Genomic DNA, 16,237 nt, shown 5'->3' on the forward strand with positions numbered 1-16,237 from the left:
TACGACAATATAGGGCTTAGTCACAGTAATGATCGGGGGGGTCACGCTTGCATTTGAAGCTGTATAATGAGTATACTAAACAAGAAATGACAAGGACATGCTCTTCGCGAGGCTTTTAAGAGGATTGGTAGGATCACATTTATATCATACGTAACCGTCGAAAGATTTCGCTCCCGTTTACGGGTAAAAAGTCACGTGTAGTAACCCATGCCCCCATCATTACCCGGTGAACAGTCGGAAACAGTACTGTACGTCTCACGACAAGGAGAATGTTTACAGCCTGTGATATATAAAGATTAGGAGAAAAAAACCGTCCGATTTTACTGTGATGGAAATTGAAGTACATACATTAGAAATACCTTCAGCGTCTATAAGATAGCATGTGAAAATTAAAATCAAATTTTTTACTTTATTTAGAGCATTCACGCAAGCAAGAGCACACATTTCTGCTGACGCAACGACTCTTGGACGGTGCCGTAAAGGAGACTGTAGTTTACGACGATGACTTTAGAGTTACGACTCGTGTTTCCTTCTGGGGGTGGGTATTTTACAATTCGTCAGTGCCGATCATGTAGTACTAGCATAGTCTTACTAGACCCCACTCGCATATGTAATTTAAGGACGCTCCCTCCGGAACATCTGCGCTATGCTTATTTTAAAGCTCAATACACAATATGACAATTGAATCCGTGCACCACCCATTTTTTTTTTCTATACTGATGTCTGTATTAAGCCCATTCGCAATGAAAGGTCAAACAAAACCATACAATACAATACCCAAGCTTTGTATACGAAATTTGAATTAAGATATGTGCCAATGTGATTTATTTGAAACGTAAAACAAGTTAGACTTTACTTGAATTCATCCTTTGACCACTATAGAGCATCGTCTAAGATTCATCGCACCAAAGACAAAGACGAAATTTCTTCGAATTCCTTGTCTGTGGCTGTATAGTCGGCCTGAATGACGTCATATGAATACTAATTAGGTGTCGTATTTTTTACGTATGCGCTCGAGTCTTAAAATACCGAAACAAAAAAAAACCGTAAATATCCGGTTTAGAACTTTCCACTGTTTCAGAAGGGAGAATAAGAGTGCCTTTATCGCAATATCACAATACTGTAAATTACAGCGAGAGAAGTAGCGTTCGCCTTAACACTATACATAAGATTTGAATGATTTACGATCAAAACCGATCATTTGACAAATTTAGTTTGTTGTTCTTTTTTATCAGATGATAACACTTGAACACAATAGGCTTGTGATTGAAACACAGTCTTAATAAATAACTGAATTGATGTGCTGAACAAAATATCTATTGAGGGCATGCGATACCCCTCTAGGAGGCATGCGATACCCCTCTATTCAGTTCCCGTCATCGTCATGTCATCCCGATGGACAGTACACTGCCACACGCTCGACCATTCAGTGAACTGGAATCTGTAAGCGTCACGAAATATCATGAATATTCATGAGCACGGCTCACCGCAATTTTTCCCCAAGTCTTCGGAACTTGTCGGCAGAAGTTGCATGTTACCTTTTTAGGGGCATGTTATTACCCGATCTATTAGGGTCGTTTGAAAATGAAAAGAATGTGACAGCAGTAAAGTGTGCTCAAAGGATAATATCTCTCCTTTCAGTCTTGATCAGTCTTTTATGTCTGTCTGTCTGTCTGTCTGTCTGTCTGTCTGTCTGTCTGTCTGTCTGTCTGTCTGTCTGTCTGTCTGTCTGTCTGTCTGTCTGTCTGTCTCTCTGTCTGTCTGTCTCTCTATATATATCTTTCTTTTTCTTTTCTCTCTCTTCTCTCTCTCTCTCTCTCTCTCTCTCTCTCTCTCTCTCTCTCTCTCTCTCTCTCTCTCTCTCTCTCTCTCTCTCTCTCTCTCTCTCTCTCTCCATCTCCACCTCCTTGAACTACACATACCAGAGTTACAGAATATCTGTATTTACGGTTCTCCAAGTTCGACAATAGAATGCGACAACCCTAGCCATTATGCACTCTATCCGTGTTGAGTCATGTAACCATGACTACGAATGAATTATATGCATGTAGAGTCATGTAAAGTAATTAGAACTAATTCAAAGGAAACCTAATATATGGTCCTACTATATTCAGCCCTAGTTAGATCACCTTTGTGTAGATCTAATTTGCATAAAATTAGTGTATACACCTGAGTCGTAAAGCTAACGAGTGTGATTCAGGTTTGTGCTCATCTGTGTATGGATGTATAATGATAGACCTCCCAATAGCTTTATACCTCCATGGTCTGAGGTGTTATGTCTGTGTATTGACGTATAAAAAGGAGATCAAATTGAAAAGGAGGACTCCCCTTAGGGGCCGGGCATTTTTCACCAATGACCAAAGCCAAAGTGACCCCCCCCCCAACCCAAGTAAAGACCACATTTTCCAAAATGACACACCCCCCCCCCCCCCACACACACACTCGTATATTTTAACATTATTTTATAGGTCTTACTATGGGATGTTATTATAACACTATATGAATATAACTGAATATTGCTAAATTATTAAGAGAATACTGAACACATTTTTTGTTTTCTTTGTAAATGTCTATCTAGAATCTATGGAACATGTAATTTCGTCAGGTATCTCAGTACACAGCACAAATCCATGGGAGATTGTAATTTCTTGCAGCTAATACAAAATTAGTCTTAACGACTGTAACCTTTTTATGGTATTATACACCAGAAAATGTAACAAAAGTGTGCCGAATCAAATACAACTCTCCATGCAAATGTGTTAATATCAATTATACCTTATTTTCTATGTATTTTATGATTTTCATTTATACATTCAGATATAGCCAATACCGCAATGCTTCTATAATTTCATTCAGAACAAATTTTATTTACTATAATTTAGAGAATGACAAATTCATTGAAACACAAAGTTCAATCAACAGTTAAAACTGCTGCCAAGTATATACCCAGTGGTGAATTTAATGAAAGCTAACACTAACCGTAACCTAATACACAACTAGCCATTCTTAAATACTATATAGCCCAATACTAGATGTTTGAATATCTTATTTGACAAATAGTCCATATGCCATGACACATGCATATTTGGAAAACATGGATGGGGGAGGGTAGAGGAGGGGTTATCCCCTCCTGCCGTAGAAAATTGATGACAGTTGTTCAGGAACCACTTATTTTGTCATTTTTCAAAGTGACCCCACTTCATGTGGTGTTTTCCAAACTCTGGCCCCACACTTCAACCAGTTCAAGTGGTATTTTTTCCAAAAAAAAAAACTAATCAAAAACACTTCCCCCCCCCCCCCCAGTAAAACACTCACCCCCCTCCCAGTCGGATAAAAACACCCGTCCCCTTATACCTCCTTGGTGTGTGTACGTAGACCACAATCGGCAAGAGTCCATTCAATTTACACTAAATTTATCATTTGACCTCTTAGGTTGAAATCAAAGCCTCAGTTATACATATCAAGGTTTGGGTTTAATTGTTGTTGTGTAATACAGTCTAAATGTTCTCCAAAGACGCAATCAACAGGATTCTAATCTATTGTGTAGGATTCAAATCTATTGTGTATTGTCATAAGTCTTTTCAAAATGCACCAGTCTAGTGATGCAAATGAATAGTAATTGTGAGAACGCACGCATAATCAGATGAGAATGATTTACAAGACAATGCACCTTAATTTCAAACCTAACAACTACAAGACTGAATTAACCTTAGCAATTGTACGTCTTGAGTGTGTGTCAGTCGACTTTCAGCTGAGAACGAAGAATATTTGAAGGCACAACTGGTAAGTAACATCAATTTACGTTGCTGTTAGTATTCTGTGTCTTTCTTTGAATGCATTAAATTCGCATTATTTTTTGTGAACACCACATGCACAATTTGTACTTGCTAAACTTACTTAAATGACGTACGGCAATGTTAACGTCTTAGACAAAGTTCGCCATTGATCGATATCTCTCTGTAGTGTTCATTTTTCCCTTTCTATTTTCATTTACAGTGTTGAAACTATGCTCAAATATTTGATCCTCGTCGTTGCTGTAGGGCTCCTACATGTCACAGCAAAGCCAGCCTTTAACTTGCGTTCTGATCTTCCTTCTGACTTCCCTTCCGAATTTCCAATTGAACTTTTGAGTTTACTGGACTTAGACCTATCCGATCTCCCTAGCGATATTGATGAACTGTTAGACCTTGACCCTTCTGCTATTCCTTCCGACCCCCCTTCTGATATTTTGGCCGCACTTGACATAGAATCATCTGAGGTGACGTCAGACCTCCTCCTCTTTATAGATTTCATCACGTGGAAACTATCCCAAAAACATAGCCACGACATCGTGAAAGTCCAAGGAAAACCTAAAGGGGTTGATAGTGATTCTTCCGAGTACACAGAGTTTAGCATTAGTTCTTCCGACGACATAGAGTCTTCCACCAAATCTGGTAATGACATCTCAGGCGTCTCCTCTTCCGCTGATTCTGATAGTGACATCTCAAAAGTCTCCTCTAAAACTAAATCTGATGGTGACATCTCAATAGTCTCTTCTTCCGCTAAATCTGCTGTAGGGCTCCTACATGTCACAGCAAAGCCAGCTTTTAACTTACGTTCTGATCTTCCTTCTGACTTCCCTTCCGAATTTCCAATTGAACTTTTGAGTTTACTGGACTTAGACCTATCCGATCTCCCTAGCGATATTGATGAACTGTTAGACCTTGACCCTTCTGCTATTCCTTCCGACCCCCCTTCTGATATTTTGGCCGCACTTGACATAGAATCCTCTGAGGTGACGTCAGACCTCCTCCTCTTTATAGATTTCATCAAGTGGAAACTATCCCAAAAACATCGCCACGGCACCGTGAAAGTCCAAGGAAAACCTAAAGGGGTTGATAGTGATTCTTCCGAGTACACAGACTTTAGTATTAGTTCTTCCGACGACATAGAGTCTTCCACCAAATCTGGTAATGACATCTCAGGCGTCTCCTCTTCCGCTGATTCTGATAGTGACATCTCAGTCGTCTCCCCTTCCGCTAAATCTGATAGTGACATCTCAGTCGTCTCCTCTTCCGCTAAATCTGATAGTGACATCTCAACAGTCTCCTCTTTCACTGGACAAAGAAAAAGCAAAGCCATGCCAACCAGCAGAGATGGGGGTCTGAAAGACTTATTAGAGAATGAAATTCAAGAATTGAAACGGGAAGAGAATGGTAAGGAATGATAATATATTTATGAACACTTTTATCTTGGTCGCAGTGACATTATTTCGTATGTATGTATGCATGCATGCATGCATGTATGCATGTATGCATGTATGCATGTATGTATGTATGTATGTATGTATGTATGTATGTATGTATGTATGTATGTATGTATGTATGTATGTATGCTGGGATGTCTGCATGTATGTATGTATGTATGTATGTATGTATGTATGTATGTATGTATGTATGTATGTATGTATGTATGTGTGGTGTGTGTGTGTGTATGTATGTATGTATGTATGTATGTATGTATGTATGCATGTATGTATGTATGCATGCATGCATGCATGCATGCATGCATGTATGTATGTATGTATGTATGTATGTATGTATGTATGTATGTATGTATGTATGTTTATGGATTGGTGTTACCATGAATAGATGAGCTGATCAGTTTATTTTTCATTGCTGGATGTCAACATTGTAATATAAAACTAAGGGGTGGACCATTTGATATCCTGGGGGGGGGCTTGGAAGATTTCGGGGGGAAAAAAGATGCCAAGTGGATTTGCTTGAAAAAAGAAATCCGGATATGAGTGGGTGATGGGAAAAAAAAAGATGGACCACTACTGCTAGAAAAAAAAATGTCTTGGCAGGGAAATGATGCACAGGTTCGAGTATACTGTTCAACCTGCTCGTACCTCTCCAACCAGGACATTTGTCAAATCATGACAAACAGTTTCAAACACATGTCAGGGACCAGTCAGTTTTGTTGGCCTGTGGTACATATATATATTTGTTATTGTCTCTGTTTCTTTCATAAATGGTTTAAATATTACTTCATGTAAGGGTTCAAACATAACTATACATAAAATTATACATATAATACATGTATTACCTAGCTACCACACTAGTTACAGAACATGCCATGTATTTTTTTGGCTGTTTCACAATCAGTGCTTCACTTATCTTGCACTTTGGGGCAAAAGTGAACTTGACTGTTTTGTAATGGTAACCTTCATACTATTGGATAGTTTATAAAAGAACTTAATCTAAATTGTTCTAGTCTCTTCAGTATCAATTTGTCAAAAGGGATGATATACTTCTTATTTCAGACACTACATGTATCGACACCACAACTCAAATTCAAGTTTCTCTTGCACACTAGGTATGACCTCCTAAAGTGCTCTAACACATCAGTGACTTTACTATACATGCAATATCAATGCCCCTATACAAATGTTACAGGCCCACTTTTATAACATGGAACCCCCCTCCCCCATAAGAGGTAGACATGTTCCAGTTTCAAATAAAAAATTCTTTCCTCCACCTCTTACTGTCAAGATGCTATGAAACTTTATTTAAAAAATGTTTCAACCTTATGTAGTTGTTTTTTACATGTTAGAGCTGTCTTGTAAAGCTTGCAAATTATTGTCTGAAAGTGTCTGTGAATAGCCTAAACATTGCCTTTAGAAGTAAAAACCTCCAGGGCTTCTAGGGGGACACCCCCTAGAACCCCCCCCCCCCCCAGAAGAGGTAGACATGTTCCAGTCTCAAATCAAATTTCTTGCCTCCACCTCTTAGTGTCAAGATGCTATGAAACTTTATTTAAAAAATGTTTCAACCTCACGTAGTTGCTTTTTAAATGTTAGAACTCTCTTGTAAAATTTGTAAATTATTGTCTGAAAGTGTCTGTGAATGGCCTAAACATTGCCTTTTAGAAGTAAAAATCCTCCAGGGCTTCTAGTGTCAAGATGCTATGAAACTTTATTTAAAAAATGTTTCAACCTCACGTAGTTGCTTTTTACATGTTAGAGCTGTCTTGTAAAGTTTGTAAATTATTGTCTGAAAGTGTCTGTGAATAGCCTAAACATTGTCTTTAGAAGTAAAAATCCTCCAGGGCTTCTAGGGGGAGACCCCCTAGAACCCCCCCCCCCCCCATTCACATACTCTCACACAAGAGGTACACATATACCAGTCTCAAAGCTCTTCCTTCTACAGCTTACTGTTAGATGCTATGAAACTTTATTCACGGGCCCGGGGTCAGTGACTTTTTGTTGGCCCAATGGAAAATAACACTGACACCCCCCATCCCCAAGCTGGAGAAACTGACTGGTCTATCTAAATGTCTGAGCTCACCAATCAAGTTTCCGATTTGTATTTTCAGTGTGTCATCATACCATGGCATAAAAACTGTCAATGATGTTTATTTAATTGAAAATCAAACATGTATGAAATATGTAGTTTTCTAAATAAAATCTGTGTGTGATAGAACAGCATCTTTTTACTCTCTGTATTACCCTGTGTGAAAACCAAACAGAAAATTGTGGCAACAAATGTAGGTGTTCAACGTTGACGTAAAAAAAAATCCGGATATCTCAAAGAAGCAAAGAAAAAAAAGTTGCCAGCATAGGCGAAGGAGAAAAAAAATAATTCTCAGGCAAGCAGGTGGGGAAAAAAATAATGACTCTCCACCAATCTTCCAAGCCCCCCCCCCAGGATATTGAATGGTCTACCCCTAACAAAAGAACTCTGTAGTTGTCATGATTGTGTTTATATGAGTTTCTGTGTCGTCTTTGTAATTTTCTTTCTATCATATATACATTGTAGTTCTAAACAAAGCGATTGGTATCCTAAAGAGTAGAAACAACCAAAAACCAGAAGATCAACACCTTCACAAGCAAGAGAGAGGTGAGCATAAAACGATTCCAACAGCCATTTGCTAATTCAAGTTATTTGAGAACCAGTGACGTAACACGCGTTGTCGTGACATAGACACGCGTTGCCGTGACGTAGTTCGACCAGGATATAAATTCCACATTTTGTTCAATTTGGCTTGTGCATGGTATCATGTCAAGTATCGCGCTAAAAAAACCGTATTCTAGACATTGCGATCACTCTTACTATGGAGAAATGTTGCCTTCTATATCATATGATTATAAATTTTGAAGAAACGCGATTTCATTTAGATAGTCTAATACTTGGTCTTATTTTACGAAATATGATTTTTCAATTGTCATTCTTACAGAACGCATGTCCTCTCTCCGCAAGTACAAAGCGTCAAAGTTGATGTAGAACATTTGCAACCGATTACGACATATGAAAACTGACAACTGGATCAAGATCAAGTTTAATGTGGAACGGGGAACAGGGAACACTACGACGTCTTGGTAACATAGAAAAAAATAAACGACCATGCCACATATAGATGACGTCATATTTCAGCAGTGCAGTGAAAAACGAACAACTCGCAAGTCTTTTTAGTGGTCTGAGGTTGTTATCATGGAACTACGAAGGCCGAGTACGAAAGCCGAGACAGTTCTTCACAATTGACATTGAAAAAAAACGATAACGTGACGTAAACAATAGAGACATCGCCTGGAAGTCCCTCTGCACTCAATTACATAGAACAAAAAACCCTCTATAAAGAAAATCTGTCTTAAGCCGTGACGGTATACCTCAGACCACTATATTTTCAGTAGTGGTCTGAGGGTATACGTAGCTTGGTAAATTGACTAATTTCCTGTATTTCGACTATAAAATATGTAGAATGGCTCGGCCTTCGTACAGAACATAATATGATCTCGCCCAATTCATTTTAATTGAACCCAGTGCACGGTCTATAAAAATATTGTTCTTGTTAGGTTACTTTAGTAAGTATCTTTATAACAACCAATATCATAATACACATCTGGCAACTGACAGAGCTCTCATCAATTATTCATACTTTGATTAAATATTATGACGTATGTTTGGTTACCAAAATTCAAGAAGCGCTGCAGTCTGTGTTATCTTCAGTCTTTGTTCCGTCCTACTTTATCTGACGATGATATTCCTATTCTCCATCAGTAGAGTCGTATAGATGTGAGTTTTGTACACCGACTTAAGGGGCACAAGCCGAGTTTACACGTTAATGTTTTGTTGGTTTTCCAAAAGGTACTCCTAGTTTTGTACTTACTGAACGTACTTAAACATAAAAATTGTAATTGAGTGAACTCAACAAACCTTGTATTAAGATATAAGCTTACACAATGTAACTTATAAGCAATCTGATGACGTCATTGTAGACGTATACAATTGTCGAGAAAAGCTCTGCTATGTAATCAAAGTGTTCTAATGACAATGCCCTAAGACAACGATGTCATAGAAAACATGTTTATCGACATTAACATCATACTAGAACTTGCGTAAAACGTTTATAAACTCGGCTTGTGCCACCTCAGTATATCACTGTGACAGGTACAGATTGTGTCACGTGATAGTATGGATCATGTCATGTTAGATTTTCTATGATTAGCTGAACTAATAATTTTGAATACGAATTATATAAATGAAATTTTGGTAAGAAAAAAAATTACTTTTTAACCTAAGAGAAGCTAACCTTGTGTTTTATGATATATTTAGCTTTAGTAGCTGTAGCCATGGTAACTACAATGCAGTGCATCCTTCTGAGACGATGTCAATAATTTGAGAGAATTATTCCCGCTCAGAATTCATTGACTTTTTATTTTTTGACGCTATTGATGTTTAAGTTTACAGGTGAATTTCAGACACATGGTAAGAAAATACCACACTATTGTGTTGATACGTGGCAAGCTTGTTTATTGAATACAATCCCATGTAATACTAGGAGCAATCACTGAACATGGGCGATAACAAAGCAACACTATATACAAGCCACTTTCTAAACTGTAACCACAGTGTTACTGTCATAGTATATCACCCATCGACTTTGTTCGACAACCTTCCAAGTGAGCACAGTTCGTGGTCTTGCTGGAAGACGACAACCACACCTATTCTATCACTGTACGCCGCTTACCTGTCAATCTACTGCAACACATGAAGCTTAGTTACTAGTACTAGACTTTTGTGAAGAAAGATGCACATAGTTACAGCTACTGTGGCTTTAAAAGTATGGTTTTATATTATAATGTTTTATACAAGTTTTCTGGGCAAAGGAGGCAATAATTATGTTCTCCATCCCACACCGGCGGCTATCGTACTTACCGTGTCCATAAATGAGATATATAGATACTTGTTGCACCGCTCACGTGTGTATGACAACGAAACGCCCTCTAACTAAAGTACCACAGGTAGACCTTGACTGCTGCTGCTTTGATGTACGATTCACTACTATACAGATATATTATATATATGGAACGTGCAAAAGACTTCAGTCAGTTGAGCCACAGGTATGTCTTGTCTGTGGTTGAGCCTTCCGGGCGAACTAGATAACCCTGTTGTTTATTTTCGTTTTTTATTTGTTTCCATTTTATTTTGTTTTTACATACACTGGCAGAAGTTTATTCACAAACCATATACATATAGGACATTTCTGTCATAAGTGAATGGTGCTAGCATTTCTATCATTTCAATGTTGGACACACAATTTTTGATCGAAGCTTTTGAAATAAAACACTTAATCTACTTTTTAACGATGCAAATTAATGAGTGGAACTTGATAATTTAGTCAGTGTGACAAACAAGTCGGAGCAAGTATGAGTGGCATGGCTGACATCTGGTATCTTACAGTCTAATCGATCAACCATATTTGTAAATGCTTATTTATACACATACATACCATCATTCATGCAGAACAGGTTTTGATCGACTTAAACATGTCCTACCCTTTTCACCGAGCTATCTGAGACCTCAATACAAGATACAACAACATGACAACATATTGTTCATATCATTGTTTCAACTAAAATAATAGGTGATTAACAAGTCAAGTTTAACCTCAACAGTCATCCACTTTTCTTTCTCAAATTACGGCTTACTAGTGTGAAAACAACTTATCAATATGCATGTACAGTGATTAGGTTAAACGTTGCTATTCTTACAATCTTACGTAATAATATGCGCCTCAGTGGAAAACAACAGCTTTAAACTTCAATCATCAACTCATTCTAACTCAGACCACTAGAAGAATGGTCTGGGATTCTAATAAACATGAAGAAGAAAATAATCGGGGGTTGCGCCATGGAGATTTTTGGTTTAGAGAAAATGACGTAGTAAAATGGGTCCATTTTGGAATTCAAAATGGCCACCAAACTCAGTGTCAGTTCTATGGCCCGGGAAAGAATTGTCGATTCCATCGAAAATAAGATGGTGCAGTGAACCATATTCATTTTAAAAGGCTACAAAATGAACCACGCAAAATCTTTCATACAGCTAAATTTTGGGAGATTTAAGAAATATACTTTAAGTGCATTCTAGATCTACCTTTAACTTAAAGTGGCCATGCATATAGATGACACGGAGGATTGGGTATTTACTTAGATTTTTTATTTATAAAACAATGTTATCATATCTCCTTACTATAATAACGACCAAGTCTGTGTTTGCAACTCACTCAATAAATTGCAACAGATTAACAAACGTGTAAAAATAATTGTTATTGTATGAACTTTGTACTTTTTGGATTGTGTTTTTGCGATGTACTGAGTTATAAACACAGACTCGGCCAATTAAATGTTGTTTCACGTTGATTTTCCAAGTAGGACGCCATGATACGTGTGTTTTATAAATCCAAAGTAAATTACCCAATACGCATCCATACGACCACTTTAAGCTTAGAGATTTAGTCAATCATGAAAGAAATGTTGGGTCATTGTAAAAGTTAACTGAGATCGGTGTCGGATGTTACCCTGTGTTCATTTTGATAGGTCCAGTGAAAAAAAAATCATGTGTACACTTATATCCAATTCTACACCTTCACTAAATATTGCCTTCAGCATGAATCTGTATGACTGACATGTATAATTGATAGTATTATGTGGAGTACATTTTTACGGAGATAGAGTACATTGATTTATAGCACTTGTGCAACATTTGACCTATATATACCGCCCTCAAGTGACAGGTCACCTTAGGTTACCTAAGGTCAGTTGTGTAATTTCAACATGGCAGCTTCCAGATACCGAAAGTTTCTTCGTCTCTGTGAACAGTGGCCCATCGACAAAACCAAACGAGGCCGTGACGTAGCACAACATATACGAGACAGAGTTGCCGTAGCTTTCAAACACGGTGATAACTCACAGGTAAGTATTATTTTCAATCAACACGGACCTCCAAAGATCGTGAAAGGTCTGACCGGCCGCGATGCCACTCACTAGCATGAGGCATGACAGATTATGTATTTCACGTAGCGTTTTGTAATTCTGTTACGAATGAGGACGATCTTATTAACTGATCTGTGTTGGATATATCATGGAAGTATCGCCCACTTCCATGGATATATCAAGATCTTCCTTGTGTGCAAACGTTGCGTTGTCTCTTCAGCCTTCTGAGTAGAAATCTCCCCGCGGGGATGGGGTTCGGTAGAGGATGTAGGGATGTGACGTCTGGTCACATAATATATACACCGTTTATAAACAATTATAAGCTGAACAATGCACCACCTACATCTTGTTACTATTTGTATTTTTTCTCCTAGATATCTAACGAACTAGAATGTGATAGAATTTACGACAATTTACATCAAATAAATACAGACTATTTTAAGAACAAGGTAAGTTTACTCTCTCCAGCGTCTATGCTTTACAACATGTCTTCATTTATTGCATGTACTAGTATGTACCAAAGCACAATGAATAGAGAGGTTGTAATCAAGTTCATTCCTATTTTGCCCAAATGAGATAAAAACTAAAACTCAGTAAGAGCAACTCGATGTCAACAGTGTGTAGTTGAGATGAGAGTATGCACAAAAGGCGTTTTTGCAAACTTTTTGGTAGCCAAAATTTAATATCATAATATATCATGTTCTTATCTTCATAATGAGTGAGATCTCTACCACTTTCTGTGCACTATTTGTTGAAATAGTATAAGGATATTTTAGAGTGAAAGATAAGTAATCAACAAGAAATCGTGGATGCGGAAACTGACATCAACTTAAAAAGACAATATAAAACTGTTCTCCCCAATCTGTAATGGCTGTACATCTGATTAGAAGAAACCAATAACACAGAGACCATATGGAAAACAAAACTACCTGAACTAGACACTCACATGAAAACATTATATGTATAAAAAATAAAATAAAAAATCTACCAATCCCACCTATTCTAAAAGTGAATGTAATTGTCACCACACATTTTTTTTTTGTTAGACCTAAGTCTCAGTGGACACACAGGCTGATGAATGTAGACATGCAACTAGAATTTTCAAGTATTGAAAAGGAAATTTATCATAGAAGAGAAAGCCTAATGGTTTATACTTCAGAAACTCCAACCATAGAATAATTTGTTTTTATGATTTCTATTACAGTATCCCAGACTTTATGACACAACAGCAACTGGCTGTACTCTAGATGAATGCAGATTATTAGTAGCAACAGGTAGGTCAAAGGTCAAATATGATAAGTCATGAATATGTAGATTAGTAGCAGCAACAGGTTAGTCAAAGGTCAATATGCTTTCCATCCATATGTAGATTAGTATATGTACTAATCACTAGCAACAGGTAAGTCAAAGGTCAAATATGATCATAAAGAATATGTAGATTAGTACGAGCTACAGGGAGGTCAAAGGTCAAGATTGTCATGAATATGTAGATTAGTACTAACAACAGGTATGTCAAAGGTCAAATATGATTGTCATGAATATTTAGATTAGTACTAGTAATGGGTTCTCCAAATATAATAATGTGTCATGGATATCTTTGAGAAACTCAGAACTGAACAAACTGAACAAGCTGTTAAGTTACTTGTGCATCTTGTGGAATAAAAATTGATGACATGGCTGAGCAGTCTACAGGCCAATTTGTTGTGTAGAGTGGTGTTGAAAAACATAGTCCCACTACTTATATGATACATCATTACATGTTTATCTTGTTGACTTTCAGATAGCATAAAACAAATGGAAGACTATGACAAGGGTTATCTACACAAAATGAAAGACTCTGTTATAAAAAATAACAATGAGACCAGATAACAGACAACCACACATGAATAATATGAAGATATATATGGACTATGAGTTATTGAACTTGTTAGAAGTTGATGTGTTTTGTAGGACTGTTATTACCATGCTTGTTGGAAACTTATTCAGACTATCCTGGTGGAAGTACGGCTCAGCAGTATATTGTGATCAAATATGTATCTCTTGAAGAGGTTATGAGGAGTTTGTACTTGATATTTATATTTGAGTTATCTTGCATGAAAGTAATATTTATGGCAATTTGTTTGCATTGTAAGTAAAATGGCTACTACACATGTCTATTTTTAATTGGAAACCCAAAACAAAAGAAGGTACAAGCTAATGCCAGTTTGTCTATGCTAGGTGTCCTGTATTATTGAATTTCAGTGTAAGTTTTACAATTCATGAAGTATGTTTACATTCATTTTGTTGACAGCGTCTCTTACTGCCACACATGAAATTTAAGCCTCACTTTCATTTGATGGGATGTTCCATTATCCTGTAGGGTAGGGGTGTTTTCATGTTTGAAGCGTCTTTCTCTCTTTGCATTGGCAGTATTTTTTTTTTCATTTGAGGTGTCCACAAGTCTTCAGGCTCTTTTTGTTGCTGTCTGAATGACATTATTAGTTGTTCATATCACTGCAAGTTTCATTCGCCTGTTTACATTGCAATCTGTGTTTTACTTCGCTGTCTGACGAATCACTTGTATCGCTAGCAATGACAAACAATTAATGTTTGAAAATTATATGCTCAAACTGATAGGTCACAATGTGGAGTGATAACATACATCTGCCTAATTGACCATATTCGAATGAAATCAATATGTAAATGTGCCCTCACTGAGATAAGCACAACAGCAACCTGATTTACATATAGTGAATATTATGTAAATATCTACATACAGGCATGCTGGTGACAGCCCTTGGGGGTGTGGTTAATTTAATTGTTTGCCATTGCTAGCATTACAAGTGGTTTTTTAGACAGAGAAGTAAATATAGACTGCAATGTGACAGGTTAAAGTTTCAGTGAAATGAAAGATTACAATGATGCCTGAGATTAGTGTAAATAGAATTTGGTTTCCATTCCCAGAGAATAGAATGGTGGGTGGGGGAGGGAGAGAAAGAAGTAAATATGTTCAAGTCATAGTGAGTTTTGTTTTAATCAATACCCTTGCAACTGAATTAAGTGTCAAAGTATACTACTGTGTCAAGATTACAACAGCAGAAAGTGAGCTTTGAGCTAAGATGGACACAGACTAAAACCAATGTTGTGATATGTTTGTATGTTATTGAATGAACGTTGGTTAATTTTACTCACATTCGGGTGGTGTTTGTGATGACCTCCACAACCTTGCAATATACATTTTTGGAGACTTGCTGTGTCTACACTATCTTGATGACAGGGCGATTATATCCTGCCCACCACACAGGCTATTTTCCACTTGTACAATCTAACAACAACAACAACAACAACAACAACAACAACAACAACAACAACGATCTATCAAATCATTACAGCACCAATCTTGAGACCAGTCTTCTGTTGAGTCTCACTGAATGGTTTATGGCACACAACAAGCTTTCAAGAACAATGTTATCAGTTTCGTTTTGAGACAATCCAGGCTGTATGTTTGAGAGAACTGTCAGTAGGAGATTTTGTCTCATTGCAGATCGTGCGAAATATGCAAATATGGATAGCAACAATAGTTGTCAATCGTGATCGTGGTCAAGCTTTCACCATGGCCATGTGTGATGACGTTGAGAATAGTGTTGCTAAGCGTTTGACACTTTCAGCTTGACCACCCTCAAGTGGTTGTTATGAATGCAATGGCTCACATGAGATCTCGTGACACTGAGACAAAAAAAGGCTTATTAGCAAACAGTTCTAAAGTAGTTTTTAGTTTGTGTTCATCTCAGTAAGACATAAGCTTGGTTTCCATAGTACTAGTATCACACCTCATCAATAACACACATTAAGAGAGTGGTATACTAACTTCATGAATGTTTTACATGTGTATTTTTCTTTGTTTTTACATCAATTGTTAATAAATTCTGAAGAGTTTGTCAAATTTCTGTGCCCTTTGGAGTCTCTTTTAAAAAAAATATTTGTTTGGTTCACATGGCAATGTTA

The 16,237-nt window shown here is 37.2% G+C and overlaps 1 protein-coding gene across 1 annotated transcript; it reads left to right on the plus strand.

Annotated features, from left to right (window-relative positions):
- The first annotated feature begins 12,094 nt into the window (after positions 1-12,094).
- LOC144444833 (ubiquinol-cytochrome c reductase complex assembly factor 2-like) lies at positions 12,095-15,548 on the plus strand. Its single transcript, XM_078134377.1, has 4 exons — positions 12,095-12,232; positions 12,628-12,702; positions 13,458-13,527; positions 14,034-15,548. The coding sequence occupies exons 1-4, from the start codon at positions 12,095-12,097 to the stop codon at positions 14,120-14,122; spliced, it is 372 nt and encodes a 123-aa protein (XP_077990503.1). The 3' UTR covers positions 14,123-15,548.
- The last annotated feature ends 689 nt before the right edge of the window (positions 15,549-16,237 follow it).

Source organism: Glandiceps talaboti, chromosome 13 (genome assembly GCF_964340395.1).
Source record: "Glandiceps talaboti chromosome 13, keGlaTala1.1, whole genome shotgun sequence".
Classification (NCBI taxonomy): Eukaryota; Metazoa; Hemichordata; class Enteropneusta; family Spengelidae; genus Glandiceps; species Glandiceps talaboti.

What these genes read in the sequence shown, in the direction of transcription:
- LOC144444833 (XM_078134377.1), top strand. Translation starts at nt 12,095, where the DNA reads ATGGCAGCTTCCAGATACCGAAAGTTTCTTCGTCTCTGTGAACAGTGG. An exon ending in CAGACTATTTTAAGAACAAG is followed by an intron (nt 12,703 to 13,457) that starts GTAAGTTTACTC and finishes TTTCTATTACAG; the next exon opens with TATCCCAGACTTTATGACAC. An exon ending in CAGATTATTAGTAGCAACAG is followed by an intron (nt 13,528 to 14,033) that starts GTAGGTCAAAGG and finishes GTTGACTTTCAG; the next exon opens with ATAGCATAAAACAAATGGAA.